Here is a 24026-nt window from a genome sequence, read left to right as displayed (position 1 = left end):
CTAGAACAGTCAGTGCTTTTAACTTCTGAGCCATTTCTCCAGGCCAGAAGGGCAACTTTTTGATGAGTCATTTTGAGGAGGGTTTGAAGCTCTCTAGCTGTTCTGATGAAGCCAAGCTTTCTCAACATTTTATATTTATTGCTCAAGGAGTTACTTACTTGAGGATAAGCAAAGTCAAATTTCTTTACTTCCCCAGAATAGTAAGAGCACAAAGAATACTGGATTTCTTGATACACTAGAAAATGCCATTTTGCAATTAATGTTAATCATTAGCCAATCCTTGTCTTTTTTTTTTTTTTGCAGTCATTTCAGACAGTATATAAATGTAAAGATCCCAAGTCAGATGGTGAAGTCTGCAACTCTGTGCCTACCACCCTGGGCTAATCCAGGCATTGTAAGGGTTGTGTGTGCCAGTTTGATAGTCAAGCTCTGTTTTACTCTCGAGCAAGTCATGGCTGTTGTGAACACTTTTCAAGCTAGAATCTTTTTCCTGAACAGCTGGATAAGTTTTATCTCCTTAATGTTCTATTAAAACTTCTCTCTCTCTCTCTCTTTTTTAAAACAGGTACTTGTGGAAGTCATCAGGACAAAATGTTTCATTTAAGGACTTGTGCTGCTAAGTTGAGGCCATTAACGGCCTCCCAGACTGTTAAGACATTTTCACAAAATAAACCAGCAGCAATTAGGACGTTTCAACAGATTCGGTGCTATTCTGCACCTGTAGCTGCTGAGCCATTTCTTAGTGGGACTAGTTCGAACTATGTGGAGGAAATGTATTGTGCCTGGTTGGAGAATCCCAAAAGTGTACATAAGGTAAGGCTCACAGAGTAGTTCCTGTGCTGTGTATGTTGGTCAGGTGCTCACTGACTGCCAGGTAAGTGAGTATATCCAGAAGAGTCAGGGGGCAGGCAGGCGACTGGATTCCAGCACCACATCAACTACATCAACTGCATCATCTACCACATCAACTGCATCAGACTCAGCATGGCCTCAGTGGAAAACACAGTCTTCTTGAGTGATTTCCTTTGATAAGCTTAACATTGAACATACAAGGAAACAAATGTAGCCCTTCAAGAATGGGAGGAAGTACAAGTGTGGTCCTGCAGATATATGAGAAAGCACAGGACTGCTCTCCAGGATCTCCCCAAAGGTTGCTTTAGGATGAAGCCTCTGAAGAACGTCTGTGAGAAAGAATGGGACCTCAAGATGCTCTTCAGTGCTGAGAGAACATGTGTATTTGTGACCTTTTAAATTCATCACATGTAATTTCTATATAAAGAGTGGTTTAGATCTGTTTCTATTTTCCTCCTTCTTTGATTTCTCTCTGTCATCTACATGGACACTTTCTTCTTAGAACCTTTTCTTCAATGTTTGCCTGAAACCTTTCTGAGGATGCCTTGTTTAGATGATGTGGAGATGTGCTATGCTTTATTGGATAATTCCAAAACTATCACAGTATATCCACCTCCCCTGGGCTAGCCCAGGCATGTTAGTACTGTCAGAATTGGTTTGTTGTGTTTGTGGCCAATGACTGTGTATAGATTTCTATGGTCATTTCTTAGTTTTTAGATAAGGAAGCCTGCCTGATGTAGTGGTTTACAGTGTAGTGTGGTGATAAGAGTATATATTCTACAGTTTCTCATCTGTAAGTTTTTGGGAGGATGGAAGGAAATGGCACAGGCATGATGTTTATCATCATCATGGAAGCCATGCTCAGCCAAGATGTTTGCCTTTACTGTGGATTGGGCCTGTTTGTACTATTGAGTCACAAAGTCACCTCACTAGAATGCATCCTGTGCCCACTGACCTGTGACTAAGTTTTTTATTTATTTTATTTTAACTTCAGGGCTTTATTGTGCAGGAGGGAGGACCATACTTTTGCTTGCTCATCCACCAAAACTTACCCCCCCACACACACACACACTCACCTCCAGACCCTGGACGAATGTCATGAGCAAGCCAAATAGCAAATAGCCCATCCCCCATTGGATGCCACCAATACACCCTCTCTTTACACCCTCTCTACACACCTCATCCTCACTCACTCCTTTAATTTTCTGTATGTTGATAGTGGTGGTTCCTCTGCTGGGCCTGAATCAGCAGACTCACTTAACCTGGACCTTCCCAAGCCTACTGCTTCTGATTCTGCCACCTGTGTTCTTGGATGCCTCATAGATGACTCTCATGGACATGTGGCATTTGAACATACTAACAGCCTTCTTTAAGGAGAAAAGTAACTTTGAAGAGACTGGCAGCTTTGCTGGTAGCATGCCTGATTGGAACCGTATTCAAGGATGCTTCATTTACTGTATAAATTATGGTAGAGAAAAAAAACCAAACTCTTTTTTTTTTCTTTCTTTTCTTTTTTTTTTTTTAGAACAGGGTTTCTCTGTGTAACACCCTAGCTGTCCTAGAATTAGCTCTGTAGAGTAGGCTGGCCTCAAACTCACAGAGCGTCTCCCACCTTTACCTCCTGAGTGCTGGAATTCAAGGTATGCCCATGTCCAGCTTCACCTCCAACTTTTAAGTTGTTATCCCTCTTGAGATTCCTGGCAGCCTTCTTCATTATCTCCTTGTGGACTTTGAGGAGTGTAAAAACAGGGACTCTTAAGCTTTCTTTCTGAAACATAGCATTATTTACCAAGTTTACCTCTGCACTACTAATGAAAATCATACTGGGGTTTATTGCTAAGCAAACTTTATTTTTCCCTTTTTAAATGTCTTTGCTACTTATCTTCACTGTCTTGGTGACTTCTTTTTCTTCTTTAATTTTTTTATTAATTTATTTTTTACATTCTAATCCCAGTTCCCCCTCCCTCCTCTCCTCCTGTTCCCCCACCCCCACCTCCGACCTCCCATCTGCTCCTCAGAGAGGGTAAGCCCTCCCCTAGGAAGTCTACTAAGTCTGTCCCATCATCTCTTTGAGGCAGGACCAGAGCACCTCTCCACCCCCCACACCCCTGTGTCTAGGCTGGGCAAGGTATCTCTCCATATAGAACAGGCTTCACTAAGTAAGTTTGTACATTAGTGTTAGATCTTGGGCACACTGCCACTGGTCTCATATATATTGTCCCAGTTGCACCATTGTCACCTATATTAAGGGAGTCTAGTTTGGTCTTATGCAGGTTCCCCAGTTCTCAGCCTAGAGTCAGTGATCTCTCACAGAATCGGGCCAACTGATTCTGTGGGTTTCCCCATCATGGTCTTGACTACTCTGTACATATTTTCTTTGCTCCTCCCTCACTTTGATTGTACTCCTGGAGCTTGGTCCACTGGTTAGTTGTGGATTTCTGCATCTGTTTCCATCTGTTTCTGGAAGAGGGTTCTAGCTTCTCTGGGGTTGTGGATTGTAGGCTGTATATCTTTTGCTTTATGTCTGGTATCCACTTATGAGTGAGTACATACTATATTTGTCTTTCTGGTTTTGGGTTACCTCACTCAGGATGGTTTTTTCTAGTTCTGTCCATTTGCCTTCAAATTTTAGGATGTCAGACTTCTCGTTCTTTCTTTCTTTCTTTCTTTCTTTCTTTCTTTCTTTCTTTCTTTCTTTCTTCTGTTTTTTTTTTTTTTTTTTTTTTCCCCCAAGACAGAGTTTCTCTGTGGCTTTGGAGGCTGTCCTGGCACTCGCTCTGGAGACCAGGCTGGTCTCGAATTCACAGAGATCCGGCTGCCTCTGTTTCTGCCTCCCCAGTGCTGGAATTAAAGGCGTGCGCCACCACCTCCCGGCAGACTTCTTTTTCTTAATACAATGTCTTGATTGTTGTTTAGATTTTCTGTAACTTTCTCGGCAGCTTGAGTTACTCTGGCTTAGGTTCACTTCAGCTTCTCTGGGTCTCAAACACCTAACATCTGAATCACCAGAGACTCTTTTCTCTTCCTGAGCCTGTGTCAAGATTTCCACAGCCATTGTTTTCTTCTCTGATGCATGAAGCTAGGAGATCTAACTCTGCCCTCCAGATCTTAAGCATGTTCTTTTCTCGATGAATTTACACCTAGATACTGACTTCTTGGCTCCATCATCTGAGTACTGCCTATTATTAAATTTTATCTTTTACGTGTTGGTGACACTGAGAGTGGACTTGTTCCTGTGATGGTTGAGCCACCAGGCTTTTACTTGACAATAAGGCTCTTTGCTCAATATTTTCCCATTGCCACGGCAACCTGGGAGTACTGTTAACTCATGGTGAGATGTGGTTTCTTGTCAGAAAACTCTAGTGAATGTCTTGTATGTAAGCACAATGCCTAGAAATAAGTATTTTCTGAAAATTGCCCATACTTTGGATTATGTTAGGGACTAGAGATTTCTGGTAACAGTAATGTGAACTGTGTTTGGAATAATACAGCCCAGAAGTTATCAGTCAAAAGTTCATCTTATATTAGAACTTAAGTTGTGTTTTGATCTACACAGCAGCTCCTAAATATGAATGGTAACAGTGCCTACACTCAGGGCCAAATGGTCTGTGGGTGACCACAGTGTTGCCACCAGACAGCGCTGGGCTGTGGCATAGCTGTTTGTATACAATCCCTCCATCCATCCCTTTGTTCCTGCTCTCCTCTTTTCCTTGTTCCCTCTCTCCTTTTCTTCTCTCCCTCTCCTTCCCTCTTTTTTCATTTCTCTCCGTTTTCCTTCCTCTCCCCTTCCTTTCATTTCTTTTTCCTTTTATCTCCCCCCTTTTTTCTTTTTCTGTCTTTTCGTCTGAAGGTAAAATCTAGCATCTGTAAATAGAGGTGGCGCTTTTGCTCCCTGGCCACTCAGTTCCAAAATAATCACACAGAAGCTTAATATTAATAACAAAGTGTTTGACCTATTGTTCAGGCTTATTGTTAACTAGCTCCTACTTTTTAAATTAACCCATTTCTTTTAACCTATGTATTGCCATGTAGCTCATGGCTTTCTTTACCTGTGGTCCAATACATCTTGCTGCTCCTGGGGCTGGCTGGCATCTCTCCTGACTCCACCCTCTCTCCCTGTGTATCCCATTTGGCTTTCTCGCCTAACTATATTCACCCTTGCTATAGGCCAAAGCAGCTTTTTTTTTTTTTTTTTTTTTTTTTTTTTTTGTGTGGAGTTTTATTAGAAAGGGAAGGGGAAGGAAAGAGAAAAGAGACACAGAGACAGAGACAGAGAGGACAGAAGAGAAGAGGGGGACAGGCAGAGTCCTGTCTGCCCCAGGGGAGCAGCAGGAAAGAGAAGAGCTGGAAAGAGGGCATCCCAAAGCAGCTTTTATTATCAACCAGTGAGATAAACATATATTCACAGCAAACAGAAGGATTATCCCACAGCATTTCCCCCTTTCTGCCTATTCAAAAAGGAAGGTTATAAATTTAACATATAATATATAATATAACATATAACATATAATATATAATAATGACAATAAAACAGTCATCAAGTAAGAATTACAGTTACAATATCTAGTCTATTTGTATTTGACAAAATTAAAGAAAATATTTAATTATCCTATCTTGCTGAGTTTAAAGTTTTATATCTAATTTACCTTTTTTTTATTAACTAGCATTTTGGCAAAAACAAACAAACAAACCAAACCTACATGTGTGATTTTATTTTTTTCTTTAAAGCCAAGGTCTGGCCATGTAGTTCAGGCTAACCTGAAATGTGTTAGGTTGTCCAGGGTGTCTCTTCCAGAGATCCTGAGTTCAATTCCCAGCAACCATATGATGGCTCACAACCATCTGTAATGAGATCTGATGCCCTCTTCTGGCCTGCAGGCACACATGCAGGCAGGACACTGTATACATAATAAATAAATAAATCTTTAAAAAATAAAATGAGCTAGAGAGATAGCTCAGCAGTTTAAGAACACTTTGCTCTTACAGAGAACCTGACACAAAAATAAAATATTAAAAAAAAAAAAAGCTTTATGTCTGGTACCAGAAAGTTTTGTTTTGTTTTTTGCTTGTTTGTTTTGTTTTAATTGCTTTATTTATTACTGTTTTAGAACATACAGCTTAGGTAGAAATAATAAAATTAGAAATGCTATAAGATTCGAGCATCTTCTTTATTAGAAATGTCTGAGGTCACTTTCCATAATTATTTTCAAAAGGGTCATGGGGTCTGCTGGTGCCAGATGTTCATATTCAATAGAACAAATTTAACTGGTATGTGCCATCCCACCCCTAGATTAATTAATCAGTTAATTTATTTTGAGGCAGGGTCTCCCTATGTAGCCCTAGCTGGTCTTGAAATCATATAGTCTAGGCTGGCCTTCAACTCATTATCCACCTACCTCTGCCTCATAAGGAGATGTTTTCATAACCACACTGAATGCAATTAACAATATAATTCTCTAATTTGCATCTTTGATCTATATTTAAGTCTTTGCAAATATCTTTTTTTTGGGGGGGGTGTTCGAGACAGGGTTTCTCTCTGGCTTTTGAGGCTGTCCTGGAACTAGCTCTTGTAGACCAGGCTGGTCTTGAACTCAGAGATCCGCCTGCCTCTGCATCTGCCTCCCCGAGTGCTGGGATTAAAGGCATGTGCTACCACCGCCCGGTGCAAATATTTTAAAATTGATCTTTTACGTTTGGTTTTATGCTTTAAAGAGTTATTTTATTATTTTAAATTATGAGTAAGGATGCGTGTATATTGGGAGGCTAGAGGCATCAAATTCCCTGGTCTAGGAATTACAGATAATTTTGAGCATCCTGACATAGATTCTGGGTACCAAATTGGGATTTTTTTTTTTTTTTTAGAGTTTCTCTATATATCCCTGGCTGTCCAGGAACTTTCTCTTTAGACCAAGCTGGTCTTGAACTCACAGAGATGCACCACCACTGCCTAGGTCTGAATTGGGATCTCTGACTTTGAGGCCAGTCTGGTGTACAGAGTGAGTTTCAGAACAGCTAGGTCTGTTACACAGAGAAACCTGTTTCAAAAAACAATAGCCACAGAAGCAACTTTTATTTTTAAGATGGCTAGGGGGTCGGGGCTGGAGAGATGGCTCAGCGGTTAAGAGCACTGGCTGTTCTTCCAGAGGACCGGGGTTCAATTCCTAGCACCCACAAGGCAGCTCACAACTGTCTATAACTCCAGTTCCAGGAGATCTAATACCTTCACACCAATGCACATAAAATAAATTTAAATAAACTAGTTTAAAAAACAAAAAGATGGCTAGGGGTGTAGTTTAGTAGTACTATGTTTGCCTAACATATATGAGACCCCTGGTTCAATTCCCAGCGTTCCATAGATAAAAGAAAGAATGTGTAATTGTGAAAATTATATGTGTGGCAAAAGTATTGCAACAAGACAGAACTCCTATGTCCCTTCTTCCTGTGCTGTCTCATGATGTTCTATCTTCTGACTTGATCTGCCTGTGCACCAGGTCTGCTGTCCTTTTGTTCTGAGTTTGGTCCTCTCTGAGAGGTGTATTTCCTTCCTTCCTTCCTTCCTTCCTTCCTTCCTTCCTTCCTTCCTTCCTTGTTTCCTTCCTTCCTTCCTTCCTGCCTTCCTTCCTGCCTTCCTTCCTGCCTTCCTTCCTTCCTTCCTTTGTGTTGTTTTCGAGACAGGGTTTCTCTGTGTAGCTTTGGAGCCTATCCTGGCACTCGCTCTGGAGACCAGGCTGGCCTCGAACTCACAGAGATCTGACTGCCTCTGCCTCCTGAGTGCTGGGATTAAAGGCGTGTGCCCCACCCCCAGAGGTGTATTTCTCATTGCATGTTCTTAAGAATCTTTGGTGGTGGCCTGTTTTCTTCTTTTCAATATCTTAATATGTTGGTGATACATAGAATGCTAACAACTCCTTCTGTGGGGTTTTTGGTGTTTTTTTTTGGCTTTTCAAGACAGGATTTCCCTGTAACAGCCCTGACAATCCTGGAACTCTGTAGACTAGGCTGGCCTCTAACTCCTGAGTCCTGGGATTAAAGTGCACCAACACTTTTATATTTTTAAAACAGTGAGAACTAGCCAAGCATACAACTCACATGCATAATTTACATTACAAGTGACATTCATCTTTTCACTCCATGGTAGTGACAACTGCTTTGACTGCACTTAGAAAATGGCATCTTTCTTTCTTTCTTTCTTTCTTTTGTGACATGGTTTCTCTGTGTAGCTTTGGAGCCTATCCTGAGAAAATGGCATCCTTCTATCCCTTTGCCCATTTCTGTGCTGCCATGGGGTTTCTTCTCAGAGCAGGCACCTATGGGTTAGTTTTGTAGTCACTGTGTTCTTCTGAAAGGGAGAGCAGCTATGTTGAACTGTCTGCAGGATATCACTCTGGTACTGTTTTAGGGGTTATTTCTGGGAGGAATTCAGAAAAGTTTCTTTGAATTAACAATATTTTTAGACAGGGTTTCATCATATAGTGCCCGTTGGCTGGAACTGGCTGTGTAGAGCAGGCTGGCCTCAATCAGACACATAGAGACCAGCTGCTTCTGCCTTCTGAGTGCTGGGATTAAAGGCATATACCACTGTAGATGACCAGAAAACATTTTAGGTAATGTCATTTAGCAATTGAAATTCGTTTTCCAGAGTGTTTTGTTTGTGTTTCATTGTTTTTGTTTTTTAGTGTGCATGTGTGCACATGTGTAGGTGTGGGCCAGAGGTCAATGTTGGGGTCTTCCTGTATTGCTGCCCACTTTGTTTTAAAGCAGGGTCTCAAACTAAATCAAAGCTTACTGATTGTATTGACTGACTCTGGGTGTCTGCCTGTCTCAACCCCACTCGCAGTTCAGAGATTACAGGCCTATGCCATCACACCCAGCTATTAAATGAACTCAGGACTTCATGTTTTCCTGGCAAACATTTTTCCTGCTAAGGTATCTCCTCAACCCCTAAAAATTTATTTTATTTATGATTTATTTTTATTTACAAGGTACTGGTAATTGACTAAGTATGCATTCTACCACTAAGGTATATAAATGTTCTTCCTCTTTATTTGTGGTATTAAAGCTTTACACTTGTACCTTATGTATCTAGTCAAGCACTGTACCACTGAACTCTATCCCTAGCCCTCCAGTTTTAGTTTGTTTTTTAGGTATATTACTTTTGTATGCCTGTATATGTACCCATATACATGTGGGTATACATGTAGAAGTCAGAGGTCAGCCCAGGTGTTGTCCTCAGAAGCCATCTACTTTGTGTTTTGAGATAGGGTTTCTTACTGTCCTGGAGCTCATTGAGTAGGCTAGGCTGGATGACCAGTGAACCCCAGATGCTCTGTCTCTACCTCTCCAATGCTGGAACTATAGGTGGGTATCACTGTGCCTATTTTTTGTTTGGTTTGGTTTGATTTTTTGTATGGGATATAGGAATCAAATTCAGGTCCTCACACTTGCATGATAACCACTTTACTGACTGAGCTGCCTTCTCGGCCATATTTTGATCTTGTAGTTGATTTTGAATGATTATGAAAATAATACATACTTGAAGTCCATAGTCAACTTAAGTAGGATTTCAACAATCAAGACTTTAAAGTTGCCTCACAATGATCTTCAACTACTTCTGTCAGGAGTGGTTTCAGCAATTGCATCTTTTTATGTTAAACTAACTATACCAGCTCCAACTTGAGCACAATATTGTGCTTCTAATGGGTTTGCATTTGTGGTTCAGTTAGGGACATGCCTTAACTCCTGAAAGAAGCGGGAATTAGAAAGCAGCATCTTTACCTGTCTTGTGTCAGTTTGCAAATCATGACAGTTTTGTTGATGTGAGAACTGTGTCCTGAATGGTTTCTGTTTACTAGTAATGCATGTGATTTGACTCACTAACTGGGGAGAGAACCCTTGAACTTCTGAAAGGAAGTGTAGGAAGTTCTGAGCTTTGAGAGACAAAGGGCAGGGTTGGAAGTAAGGGACAAAGTGAAGGGACTTAGCAAGGGTGTATAACCTCAGCAAGTGGTGGGTTGGGAGGAAAGGTTCTAAAGGAATCTAGAAAAAGTTCCAAGGTTAGGTCAAAAGGTGTTTGCTTATTTCGTATCTTGTTAGGTGCGTGTGTGAACCCTATTCTGTAGGAGAGTGAGGCTGGCCAGGGTGGCCTTGAGAACTATCTCCTGGCAAGTGGAAGGGAGAAACTACTCTGACAATCATTGCATCTTTTATGGATTTGTTGTTGTTGACTGTCTCCTTGTACTGTATTTTAAAGCAAAACCAAAACCAAAAAATCAGGATCGAAGGTAGAAACCAAAATAAATCTTAAGGGAAATATAAGCACCAACAATGAAAAGAATTGAGTTACTTAAGGCCAGTCTATCCATGAGCAGCCAGAATGTTCTTGTGAAAAAAATCAAAGAGCTAAGTTTGTAAGTCCAAAAAGTAGCTCATTTTCTCTACATTGCATGGGTACTGAAGTTATCACATTGTAGAGACAGCCTATTCAATCTTTTCTTTTGGTTTTTCAAGACAAGGTTTCTCTGTGGCTTTGGAGGACAGAGATCCACCTGCCTCTGCCTCCCGAGTGCTGGGATTAAAGGCGTGCGCCACCAACGCCCGGCGTCAGCCTGTTCAATCTTGAGGATTCCTATACTCTGGCTTCCTCCCTCCATTCAAGGCTGTCCTGCTAGTCTTAGGCCCTTGGAACTCTGGCTTAACTATATTGTGAGCCAAGGAGCTGGTGACTTGAAGCCTCAGCATTCTGCAAGAAATCTTGGAGCAGCTGCTTTACCCAACTAGGCTAGAACCCCCTCAAAAGTCCCAGTCAGTACTGTGGAGGACAAAACTAGTTGCTACTTATGCAAATGGGCCCCAGCCAGATTGACACAGATGACTCCAGATAACCACTTTTTGACTGGTTTCTCATGAGTTGTGTCATGTGCAGATCTGGGCAGAGATAAGTGTTCTTCTTTCCTACAGAATGTCCTGAGTCTACTTAAGAGAAGAGTCACAGGATATGTTGCTATAATACTTTCCTATGGAAGAGCGAGTGCCAGAATAGGCTCCAAAGCTACACAGAGAAACCCTGTCTCGAAAAACAAAAACAAAACAAAAACAAACAAAACTTTCCTATGGGAAAAGCTAAGTTCTCTAGGGCATTGGTATAACAAACCATTCCCAAACTGCATCTTAAAGTGGTAACCGTATGATGTTTCTCTTGATTCAATCAGCTGGCGGCCTCTGGTTTCCCATAGTGATCCCATGCAGCCAAGATAACTCTAGGCAGGGTCTATGAAGGCCTCAGTCATAGCTTGCAGTAGTTGCTGCCTGCCTCTCAGGCGTTGCAGTCTTAGTTTTAGGAAAGGTCCAGTGATGAGGAGTGGCTGCAGAGTTTCTGAGTTCTGGGCTTAGGCCTCCTGCTGTTGCTCATTATATTGGTAAGAGCAGGTTGAGTTGACCTGACCTAGTGAGAACATGGAGCCCCTAGTCATAAACCTGGGGAAACAGCATTGGACTGAACTAAGCCCTCTGAATGTGGGTGCCAGCTAGGAGGCCAAGATAGTCTATGGGACCTCTAACAGTAGAGCCAGTCTTTAACCCTAGAGCACAAATGGACTTTGGGAGCCCAGTCACTATGGAGGGATACTATTGCAGCCCAGATACAGCAAGGAGGGCCTAGGCCCTCCCCCAAATGATATGATGGACTTTGAAGGTCCCTGGTGGAGGGCCTCACTATCCCTGGGGAGGAGTTGGGGGACGGGTTGGGGGGAGTTAGTGGGGAACTTGGGAGGATGGGAGGGCGAGGGAATGGGGGGGTGGATATGTAAATATGAGTAGTAATTAAAGAATTTAAATAATAAAAAAAGACAGGTTGAGGTCTGCCTTCAAGGGCTGAAGAGAGTGAGACTCTTATCTACTGTAAGAGATGAAGAGGCAGGGCATGTGTATGGGTGGAAGACCATGTATGACTGACTGGCTAGCCTCTGGCCTGTTTGACTGTGATCTGATAGTATGGCTACCTGTAGTTTAGTGCAACATGCCTTTTACTTACAGTACACTCTATAGGTCAGAGCTAAGGGAGCTTTTCTTTGTCAGTCTTAGGTATCCATCACAATTTAATTCACATACCTAGACAGAAAGTTTATAAACTTCTGTCACCTATACTGTACTGTGAAAACAACAGCATTGTTGTAATGGATCATGCATTCATTTGGTGTTTTTGCTGACATCTAATAGTAATTACCCTAGGGGTTTTTTTGTTAGTTTCTTTTGATTTTTTTTTTTTCCTGCTAGGTAACAATACTATTATTTACAGGCTGTCAGCCTCAAGAGTAATGGAATTAACATGCATGTTCCCATCAGGTCTCTAGTTTTAACTAGCTTGTAATGGGTTTGTAGTATCAGCAGATATGGATTACAATGTACCTGAGGTTTTGTCTCAGATGGGGTAGTGCTGGGCAGTGGTCCTGTCTTGCTGGAAAAGAGACTTCCTGCCTAGGGATTGCCTGAGTGTATAGAAGTGTCTGAAGTTCAGCTCTCCCTCTTGAATCTTGGGTTTTTGAGACAGGTTGTCTGTGTAACAGCTCTGGCTGTCCTAGAACTCACTCTACAGACCAGGTTGGCCTCAAACTCATAGAGATCCACCTGCCTCTGCCTCCTAGGTGCTAGAATTACCCTCTTGAATTCTTTTGAATGTTTGTAGCCTTTACTCTGGCTACATTCAAATTGACTCTGATACCTGTTCATACAAGGTAGTCACACATTCACATTTGAAATCATTCCCAGGGTGTTTTCTGGAAGGACTCATCCTGAGAGAACAGATTCATAGGTTTGGAGGAGGGGCGGGTAATAGCATGTAGCAGGTCTTGCCTATGTGTGCTATAGCTAGAACAGCAGGGCTTGCACCTCAAAGTTGCACTCACCATCCTGTGGGTAGGTGATCATAGGGCACTGGGTGAGCAAAGCTTAAAGGAAACCCTTATTGTTGGCTTTCACTCATTTCCCTGTAACTCATACTGATAACAGTAAGTATAATTAGCATTTGAACTTAATAATTGAGGATATAGATTTGAGAGTGCTGGGCTTCATCAAAAATTTATCAGTGGTAGATAGGCCTTTGAGCCTGCCCCTCCCATATCACTGGATTATTGTCACATGTCCTTGGTTATTTGGCTGGCACCAGTATATGACTAAGAGTGTTTGGTTTTCTATAAAAAAAGTGGAAACTCAGATTTCATTTTATTTCAACCACAGTATTAAAGTTATTTGCATTTGAAATCTGTTCTGTTTCAAGTCATCTTGGCAGAAAGGTTATAACTTTAAACCCACTTATGGAAGATTGGCAGGAAGACATGAGCTCCTCTTCTGTAAGCGCTCTCCTCCTGTTAGCATTGGGTGGCAAAGGTTAGCCAGTGTCCAGTTAGGTGGTGGCTCCCCACAGGATAGTTAAGCAGTGTGCCCTCAAGTGTTGTGTCCCAGGTCCTGCTTTCAGCACAGCTTCCTAGTCTGGTTCTTCCCATACCATCTTACCTTCTTGATGTAGCTGTCATGGTCTTCGCATGTGATCTTTTCTCCCTTCAGCTGCCATGGGTCCCACCTGCTCTTCAAGACTCAGGGCATTAAAATGCCCTGTAAATAAGTGCCCTCTCTTCTCTGCAATTGTGAACATTGTACATTTTGTGAATTTACTTTTCTTATCTTCCTTGAGAGTAGAAGCTCACTTTAATTTGTCTTCTTGTTCCCAAACCTTAAAGCATGATTCATATAATTAGCCTTTTAATGGATTGGATGTTTGTTGAATTGGACCAGAAATAGATTTTTATTAATTGCTTTTATATTTATTTTGAGAGCCATGGTATGCATGTGGAAGTCAGAGGACAGCTCAGAGTTGGTTCTTTTCTTCCATCATGGGCTCCAGGGATTGAACTCAGGTTGCCAGGCTTGTGCCCTTAACCACAGAGCCACATCACTGGCCCCAGAAATGGTTGTTGTTTTTGTTTGTTTGCTTTTTTTTTTTTTTTTTTTTTTTTTTTTTTTTTTTTTGAGACAGGCTTTCTTTCTCTCTGTAATCCTGACTGTCCTAGAACTCAACTTTGTACACCAGACTGGACTTGAACTCACAGAGATCCGCCTGCCTCTGCCTCCCAAGTGCTGGGGTCAAAAGTATGGTATGCACCAATACTGCCCGGCCAGAAACAGGTTTTTTGTTTTGTTTTGGTTTGGTTTGGTTTTTCGAGACAGGGTTTCCCTGTGGCTTTGGAGGCTGTCCTGGAACTAGCTCTTATAGACCAGGCTGGTCTCGAAGTGCTGGGATTAAAGGCGTGCGCCACTACCGTCTGGCTCAGAAACAGGTTTTTAAAAACCATGTTTTTGCTAGGCATGGTGAGGCATAGCTTTAATCCCCAGCATTGGGGAGACTGAGACAGGTGGATCTCTATGAGTTCAAGACTAGCCTGGGATACAGAGTAAGACCCTGTCTCAAAATAAAAACACTTCCCCTACCCCCCACATACATTGTACAACTATTATTATTATTATTATTATTATTATTATTATTATTATTATTATTATTATCATTATCTTTTGTTTTTCAAAATAGGGTTTCTCTTAACTTTGGAGGCTGTCCTAGAACTCACACAGCAGACCAGGTTAGCCTCAAACTCACAGAGATCCACCCATCTGTGCGTCCTGAGTGCTGCAATTAAAGGCATGCACCACCAGCTGGACAACTCTTTTTTTTTTTCTTTTTCTTTGGATAACTCTTTTTAAAGGAAAAATATATAGAGAGAGAGCTAGTGGGATGGCTCAGTTAGTAAAGCAATGGCCTGAATTGAATCCCTAGCACCCATGTAAAATATGACTGCAGCGGGCAGTGCATCCCTGTAGTCCCATCACTGGGGAGGTGGAGACAGTAGGATCCCTGGAGCTTTCTAGCAAGCCAGTCTATCTCTACCAGTGAGCCCAAAGTACAGTAAGAGACTCTGTCTGAAAAAGCTATGGTAAAGAACAGTTGTGGAAAGTGATACCCCTGGCGCCCACATCCATGTGCACACACATGACCCACAAATTCCTCTTATACATAAACATGTATGCACACAGGTTCAATCAACCAAAAAAAGAAAAGAAACAAACAAACAAAAAACCAAAAAAAAAAAACAAAAAAAAAAAACTATGTATACTTTCTGAGAGTCCCAGAATTGCTTAGTAGGTGCAGAGACTAGTGCCTTGGGATAGGCACCTCCTGTGCCTCTTTTCCAGACCTAATTTTCCTGACAGCTTCATGCCCCTTGAGTGTTGTTTATAACCTTGCCCAATTACTGTGATATTTTAACCTTTTTCTTTTTTATGAAGGACTTTATCTCTGGTGAGATGTGAATGTTGTGAACTTTATACAGTCTAATACTAATCTACACAAGGAGACAAATATTTTTCTTATTAATTGCAAAACATGCCAAGCAAGAGGTTGGAGAGGCAGATGACCTTAGAAATGGGTGTGGTGGACTTGGGAACATGAACAAAGGTCAGCATGACTTAGAAGTCTCCACCACCATCTTCATTCTCCTGGATCCAGAGTCCAACTCTGTCTTGTGGAAAAGAAACCATTCCTGTGCTGTAAAATCACATTTCCCAGCCATCCAGCTGGTGTTTGCTTTCTTTTTGCTTCTTCCCGGTCCCTGGACACATTTCTGAAGGTAGAAATTACTGCCCTTTTTCACATTGACCATGGGCTTTGTTCAAATGATAGCAAGGGATAGTGAAGGTAGGAATAAATTTGACTCAGACAAACAGAAAACTTAGGCCCATTTTTCTCACTCACCACAAGATTGGAGTTGGCCAGGTTCTCATCAATGCCACCAATACTGTTACTTTCCTTAATGGGTGGCCTCTTCTGTTCTCCAGTTTGCACTGAACAGGAAGTGGGGGTGAGGGAATTGACCTTATTTTTCCCCTGAAGCTTTTCTCACATTTGCAGAAGCTTCCTCTTGTGCAGGCCAAGCACTAATATCTCAGCTTAGTGGTGTTCTCCTTCATCCCTGTGGGGATAGACTTTAGTTGTGGTGGCAGCATGGAGATAGACTGGTGACAAATAATAGACTCTCAAGTTGAGATAAATGCAGGAGACCAACAGGGCTGGAATTAGGGTAAGGGGAACCCTTTCCAAAGATAATAGTAAACTGGGTGTTAGCAGTGACACCTGTGTGAGGTGAATGAAAGGATACCTCAGGAGGACGCAGGGAAGGCAAGGATCTAGGAGTAGGTGGTCAGTAGTAAGGTCTCTAAAGCCTACAGAGAACCCCAGACCCAGAGCTGGGATATTATAGAAGACAATGACATGGATGTTGGCGCATCAGGGGTTGGAGAGATAAAGGCAGGGCTGGGGGAATGGGAGCAGTGGGTAAGATGCAGGGTTGCAGAGGCAAGAGAGAAATGGCCTCTGGTCTTCCCAAGAAGGAAGTTGTTTCATTAAGGCTATTGGGAAGAAAGTGTGGTCAGTAGGTAGGGGTGCTTCTGACCTTGCACAGGTACATACATTTTGGTTACCTGTGGCCTCATATGTGGGCCAAATAATAACTTTCACTTTTATTCAGTGTATGTACTGTGAGTTTTGCCAAGGAGATGTAGTCAGCTTGCTGTATATGGAAACCTTTGATGATTACCTATTAGTGTGACAACAGTCAAGGTTCCAAGGGGGATCTTCATGCACAGTCCCAACCCAGTATGGGGGCTCTCTGTCAGTTTGTCTGAGAAGAGCCACTGGAGCTGCATTCCCTTCATTTTCCTCTCTGGAAATGCAAGAGTACTGGTATGAACCTGTTTTGTTTTGTTTTTCGTGACCAACTTTAGTATAAGCAGTTTCTGTCTGTTGTTTCCAGCCAATTGAAAATCACCTGGAGTTTTTTAAACACAAAAGAGAGTCTTGGGGAACTGGGTGTGATGCCACTGTGCCCCCACTTCTTTATATGTGTGCTCAGGATTTGAACTCAGGTCCTCATGTTTGTATATCCATGACCTTAGCCTCCCTACTTTATTTTTTGAGGCAGAGCTTTGAACCTGGAGTCTGCCAATTTGACTAACTTAACTGGCTAGCAAGCCTTAGATATGATCTTTACCTCCCCAGGACAAGAATTATAGATGCACACCTGACTCTTATATGAAGATCAGACTCAGGCCCTCATGCTAATGTGTCAACCATTTTACCAACTGAGCTATATTCCCAGCTCTAGCATTGAACTCATCTTCCTGTTTTTTAGCCTTATGAGTTTTAGCCTTCAAAATCAGGCCCTGCTGCTGTACCTGTTCCTTCTCCAATTTGAGTGTCTGTCTGTGTAGCATAGGCTATCCTTGAGTTGTCAATTCTCCTGCCTTACTTTCCTGAGTACTCCATCATTCTTGGCTTCAAACATTTTGATATTTTACTATAGTGAGACCCTATCTAAGAGACAAAGTTTGAGTTCTGGGGTTGTGGCTCTAGTTGGTAGAGTGCTTTCATAATATGCACAAAGTCCTCAGTTTGATCTCCAGCACTGTGTAAGCCAGGTATGGTGGCACACAAGTGGAACCCCAGCATTTTAAAAGAGTAGAGACAAGGGATAAGAAGTTCAAGGTCATCCTAGCTACATAGCAAGTTTAAGACCATCCTTGGACACATGAGACCTTGTTAGAAAATAAAGGAAGAGGGGCTGGAGAGATGGCTCAGAGGTTACGAGCACTGATTCTCTTCCAGAGGTCCTGAGTTCAAGCCCAGCAACCACATGGTGGCTCACAACCATCTGTAATGAAATCTTGTGACCTCTTCTGGCCTCTGGCTTGCAGACATACATGCAGGCAGAACACTATGTACATAATAAATAATTTTTTTTTTAAGGAAAATAAAGGAAGAAAGCATGCTTTGGATTTAGTTCAGTGGTAGAGAGCCTACATGGTTAATAAGAGGCCCTGGGTTTGATTCCCCGACTATGAAGATAAAAAGAAGGCGGTTTGGGTTGTGCTGTTCTTCATGGGCTACTTGTTGTCAGGGCTATGCCAATCTTGCAGCCCTAAGGTCATGAGTGTCAGGGTTGGACTAAGTGAGCCAGCTACTGGAGCTAGTTTGTAGTGATATAGAACCTTCTTTGCTGCTATATTGGAGAGATTTTTACTGAGGGCCGGGGTGTAGACCGGCGAGAGCTATCTAATGATTTCTTGGATTGAGTATTCGAAGATGGACCACTAAACCATGTGTTCCATGGTCATTTCTTGTAGACCATTAGATACTCACATGTGCTGTCTTTGATCACATCTGCTTCTAGAACAAGCACCTCTAGCCAAAGTATACAGTCTTCTTTAATGTCTGCTTCCAAAAGGGTGGACAGCCAAAGTATGCCGTCATTGGTCATTCCTGCTTCCGAATGTAGGGAGCTCTTTTGGACCTGCTAAAAAGGCTCCATGAAGTCAGAAGCACCTGGGGATATCCATCTAATTTTGTGGATAGCCATTTTCTAGATGTCTGGTATGGAACCTGGCAGATCTGAATGGGATGCTAACAGTCATCTCTTCCATTTTCCCCATTTAGGTAGAAATGTGGCTCTCTCCCACATTAGAGAAAGAGCCAGGGTGAGTTTTGGTGGGAGCCAGAGTGGCATTATTTGGAGGTGTGGTTTTGTTGGAGGAAGTGTCACTGTTAGGGGACAGGCTTTGAGGATTCCTATACTCAGGATACCACCCAGTGTCTCAGTCAATTTCCTGCTACCTCTGAGTCAAGATACAAGGATCTCAGCTCCAGCTCCACATAAGCCTAGATGCCACCATGTTCCCCACCATGATGATAATGGACTGAACCTCTGGCCTATAATTGAGTCACCCCAATTAAATGTTTTCTTTATTAGCATTGCCATGATCATGATATTTCTCCACAGCAATGAAAACCCTAAGACACACATCTACACAGAAATAAAAATAAGTAAAAATTTAAAAATACATATATCTATTGGGGTGGTGGTGGTGCATACCTTTAATCCCAGCACTTGGGAAGCAGAGGCAGGTGAATCTCTGTGAATTTGAGGCTAGCCTGGTCTACAGAGCAAGTGTCAGGATAGGCTCCAAAGCTACACAGAGAAACCCTATCTCCGAAAAAAAAAATGTATCTTTAAATATTTTAAAATGTGTAAAAATTTATAATACAAAATGCAGGTTAAATTATTAGAATCTAAAGTAATATATAAAGGAATGACAGTGTTGCCTTTTGGTAGAGGACAGTTCTGTATGGTATTTAAGGGAGAGTCACATAACTGTTCTTTTTGTCTTTAGTCATGGGACATTTTTTTCCGAAACACCAATGCTGGAGCCCCTCCGGGTACTGCCTACCAGAGTCCCCTTTCCCTGAGTCGAAGCTCCCTGGCTACCATGGCCCATGCACAGTCCCTGGTGGAGGCACAACCTAATGTCGACAAACTTGTGGAAGACCATTTGGCAGTACAATCTCTCATCAGGGCATATCAGGTAAGCAGAGGCTGTCCATCAGTATCATACAGGTTACAGTATTCCCTAGGCCTTTCTCGATGTGTGTTGTTTTACTTCTCTTCCAAATGCCAGCTGTATCCTTCCTGCTTTGGTGAAATATACAAGAGAAAGAAGCAAGACTACCCCTACTTAAGCAATTCTTCTGCTTTAATGGTCTGTCTCATAATAGCTCATGATTTCTATTCATAAATAGACAACTCTGTATGTGGGCCTGGCAGGGTGTTGCACAATTGACGGATCAGTGTCCCATCTCAATTACAGCTGAATACTATAAAAGAGTAAATGCATACAGTTTAGAGGCAGAAGCCAGAGAGTAGAGTATCTGAATCTGCAAAATGGGTGTGAGACAAGGATATTATATCTCAGTTCTGCTGGCAAGCAGCCAGCCTCATCAGATATGTTCAGCATGACTGGGCTCTGTTTTCCCAGGCCTTTTTCCACCTAAGCACAATAACCAAAGGTTTTCCTCCATGCCCACTTCGGTTGGGGAGCCAGAATAAAGACCTTATAGTTTGAGTAGATCTGAGGAGGAAAGGTACAGAAAGATAAACCAGGAAGCCTCCTCCTAGAGGAGGAGAGTCCAGGCTCCACTGCCTATAGCATGGACAAAGCAGTAGCATCTAGGGAGTTTGCCCTGAGCTCTTGTTTCAGCCTTATGCTTCGATTTTCTGGTGGTGGTGGTTCAGGAAAGTCCTGGGTCCTCAGTCTTTCCTACCATACTCTTGGGTAAGGACTCTTCTTGGGACATGTGAGCTGACTTGGGTAGACGTCCACAGTGCTGTAAATGCTATAGCCCTGATCAAATGCTCCATACAGTTGGCTGCAGTAAGGTTTTTAATCTAGTTTCTAGTGACTTCTCATCACCTGCTGACCTTCTCAAATTGGTAGAAAGAACTGTAACAGAAATATTCCTAACTGAAAAACAACAAATCCACTTAAACTTGAAGGAATTTTCTGAGTATGGTGGCACACATGTTTAATTCCAGCACTTGGGAGGCAGATGCAGGTATTTCTCTGTGTGTTTAAAGCCAGCCTGGTCTACACAATGAGTTCCATGCCAACTAGGGCTACATAGTAGTAGGCCCTGTCTCAGAAATATATTTTTTGAAAATTTTTAAATGAAAGGGATTTCCCCACCTCCCCTGCCTTTGTTTTTTTGATGGTGCTGGAGATTGGATGCAGCATGTGGGTATACAAGTGGTTCACAGGTGCTCTGCCACTGAGCTCTACCCCAGTCTCTTATTTTTTTGTCTTATAATATTTTCTGTGAGTGGTTATTTTGCCTTCATGCATGTGTGTGCACCACATATGTACCTGGTGCCCATGGAGGCATTGGTTGTTTAGCCTCCATGCTGGGAATGGAAGCTGGGTCCTCTGGAAGAGCAGTGCTCTTTAAGTACTGAGCCTCCTCTCTAGCCCCCTCTGGTTTTTTTTTTTGGTTTTGTTTTGTTTTTTTTTTTAAATAGTTCAGATCAAATGCTTTAAACTGATGTAGTAGTGGGAGATTCTGTTCTATGTGTGACCTACTCTGTACAGCATTAGGGTCAGAGCCCTTAGTCCTCCACATACTTAGATATATATAGTAAAGCAAACCTTCACTTAATAAGATGGCATCTTGTTTATTCCCTTCAAGCTCAGCCAGCACCTAAGCCTTCATTTTCTTCCTTGGGGAAATAATTGTCTTCCCACTAGAGTAATAATTCTCCCAGCATATCTCATTTCCATTGATCTAGAGAAACTAAAGATCCCCAAGATAAAGTTTATTTTTAAATACCCAAGTTTATTTTTTTGTTGTTGTTGTTCTTTGGACATGGGGTTTCTCTGTTTTGCTTTGGAGCCTGTCCTGGAACTGGCTCTGTAGACCAGGCTGGCTTCAAACTCAGAGATTTGCCTGCCGCTGCCTCCCAAGTGCTGGGATTAAAGGTGTGCACCACCAATGCTCAGCTTTAAATATCCAAGTTTATTATAACTTGAGAAATATATTCCTTTTTTATCCTCATAAAAGGGCATATATGTACAATAATGCTTTGGATTGTTGGATTGTGTGTGGTGTGTGTGTGTTGTGTGTGTGTGTGTGTGTGTGTGTGTGTGTGTGTGTACTGGAAATTGAAGCTATGGCCTTGAGTTTTGCTAAGCAAGTGCTCTGTCATTGAGCTATATATGTATCCTTAGCTCTCTTACGTTGAGACAGAATCTCACTAAGTTCTCTGCTTCAATCTTGTTAAGTATCTTAGGTTATAGGTCTGTGATACTAGGCCCACCTCACAGTAATGCATTTTAAAATAAACTGTTTTAAACTTTTTAAAGAAATAATTCTGTGTTATGGAACATTGAGCTATGTTCCTTTCTGAGAAAAGATTTGTGTGAAGTATAACTCTTTTACCCCTTCCCACAGCTTACTGGATCTACTTAATGACTTGCTTGTGTTATTATTCCAGGTCAGGGGTCACCACATTGCAAAACTTGATCCTCTCGGAATTAGTTGTGTAAATTTTGATGATGCTCCGGTAACTGTTTCTTCAAACGTGGGTGAGAATTAATATGTAAATGCTAATTTTAATGTTATTTTACTTTTTTTTGCCCCTTCCCTCTTTTTTTTCTCCTGTCCTTTTGTGTGTGTCCTTCCCTCTCATTGTTGGCCCACTCATAGATACGAGGGCACCATGTAGCACAGCTGGACCCCCTGGGGATTTTGGATGCTGATCTGGACTCCTCCGTGCCCGCTGACATTATCTCATCCACAGACAAACTTGGTGAGGGTCTGCGAGCAGTCAGCTGCGCTGCTTGAGCTCCTCTCGCTGTGCACAGCCTGTGCTAGCCAGGATATCCAGACAGGAGGGAAAGGCTCTTAAGTTTCCTTTGTTCTGATCACTTGAAATTGAGCAGTAATGTAGCCATAGTGTGCTTTAAGGGTATTGTTTTTATCTCAATTTTCAGCCAGATTGTCCAAGTCTCAATCTGGAAAATAAAATTTCAAAGGAAGGTCTGTGGCACTGAGAAAACCTGGCTCACTGCTTCAGAGAATAGCTCTTCTGGCTCCAGCTCTCCATATCCTGCACAGCACTGCCTTTTGTAAGGCCACTGATCAGCCTTGCAAGGCTGCTGTTGTCATGCTGTCCCATTCTGGAATATGGTGGGGCTGCTTGGGCTGAAGGATGTTCATCCCTAAGGAATGAGTTGCAGAGCAAGGTGTGCAGTTTGAGTTTCCTAATTTGTAAATGCTGGTGATCACACTGAGGAAACTTTGGAAGGCATTCCCTACAGCGTCAGGAGGCCAGGGCCTTTGGGAGGTGCATGTGTGGAAAACAATTGGGGTTTTGTCACTGTTTCGAGAAGATATGCCAACCTGTACCTGGTCCTCCTTATGAGTTTAATGGGCATTGCGGTGCTCACTGCAGTTGCTTCCAGAGTTAATCTGCTTATGTCACCGTGCTGCTAACCTATACTAAAGAAATGATGATGTGACTAATTATGAAATGACCAGAGTGTTCACAGTAGGCACCTTGCATGCTAATGAAATCAATGATCACCTACTTGCTAATACTCTTGGGGAAAAGGTGAACTTAGTGTCCTTGAAGGCACTTTGAGGAATAGTCCCTGGGGCTCTGCATGTACCCTGTGGTTTTACAGGTATTGCTGAGTTATAACCAAGGGTTTGGATGTTAATCAGCTACAGTTAGACATCAGATATGATTGATGTTGGAATTCGTGTTGACAGTTTATAAATTGTTTTTTAGTTTTCAAGAACACTCTAGATATTACAGGATTTCCTTCATTTGTATACCCTTTAGCAGATTTAGGAAATGTGTAGAAAAACAAACCTTTTTCTTTATCAACACAAAAGCTTTTTGTGACCTCAAAAGGCATAAAGGGGTTCCGGGGAGATCACTTAGTGGGTAAGAGCACTTGCTGTGCAAGCGTGAGGACCTGAGTTCAAATCCTAAGCACCCATGTTAAAAAAAGCCCATGGCCACATGAGCTTGTAACTCTAGCATTGTGGAGAGTGGAGACAGATCACTGGTGTTTGGTTGTTGTTAGCCTAACTCTAGGTTGAGTGAAAGACCCTATCTCTAGGAAATAAGGCAGAGATACCCAATGCCCTCCTCTGGTCTCTGTGCAAGTACACACACACACACACACACACACGCACGCACGCACGCACGCACGCACGCACACACACACTAGACTTCTTCCCACCAACCTGCAAGTAAGCAGTCAATACCAACTGGGTTTCTTCTCATTTAATTCAGTTCTGATAGATGGTTCCATGAAAACAATTTGTTTATGATGAACTCCAGAGCAGAAAGTCTGGAAAAGATTAGGGTTTTCTGATCTATGTTGGGTAAGAGGAATTTTAGCTTATGGCCTGCATTAGGGAAGAAATTTTGAGCCAGGAACTATGGACAAAAACCAACTACTTGAGGCTGGCTAGATGGTTCAGCAGGTAAAAATGCTTGGTGCCAAGCCTGGCGGCCTGAGTTTGGTCTCTGGAACACACATGGTAGAAAAAGAGAATGGACAACTCCACACTCTCATTATGGCATGTAAATGCATACATACATAGAGACAGACACACAAATAAATGTAAAAGACAACCTAACTTCTCTCTACCTGGAGATGGAATCAGATCCAGGATGGGGCCTCCCTTCCCAAGACTGCCTCTATCAAACTACAAGTTTGTGTTCAAATAGCTCTTT

General features: G+C 42.2%; 1 protein-coding gene across 4 annotated transcripts in view; it reads left to right on the top strand.

Annotated features, from left to right (window-relative positions):
- The window catches only part of Ogdh (oxoglutarate dehydrogenase), a 68723-nt gene that overhangs the window by 6085 nt on the left and 38612 nt on the right, over window positions 1-24026 (top strand). For 3 of the 4 annotated variants that reach the window (XM_027388170.2, XM_027388171.2, XM_027388172.2), the window contains exons 2-4: window positions 566-813; window positions 19117-19308; window positions 21980-22082. In XM_027388170.2, coding sequence (XP_027243971.1) covers window positions 592-813; window positions 19117-19308; window positions 21980-22082 — 517 coding nt within the window. In that variant the 5' untranslated portion in view covers window positions 566-591. Of the gene's footprint in view, window positions 1-565; window positions 814-19116; window positions 19309-21767; window positions 21859-21979; window positions 22083-24026 lie in introns of all 4 variants that reach the window. The other variant, XM_027388173.2, reaches the window with a different exon arrangement.

The sequence above is a fragment of the Cricetulus griseus genome, assembly GCF_003668045.3.
Source record: "Cricetulus griseus strain 17A/GY chromosome 1 unlocalized genomic scaffold, alternate assembly CriGri-PICRH-1.0 chr1_1, whole genome shotgun sequence".
NCBI classification, from domain to species: domain Eukaryota; kingdom Metazoa; phylum Chordata; class Mammalia; order Rodentia; family Cricetidae; genus Cricetulus; species Cricetulus griseus.
The sequence above is the reverse complement of the archived record's forward strand: the minus strand, read 5'-3'. Positions and strand labels throughout refer to the sequence as shown.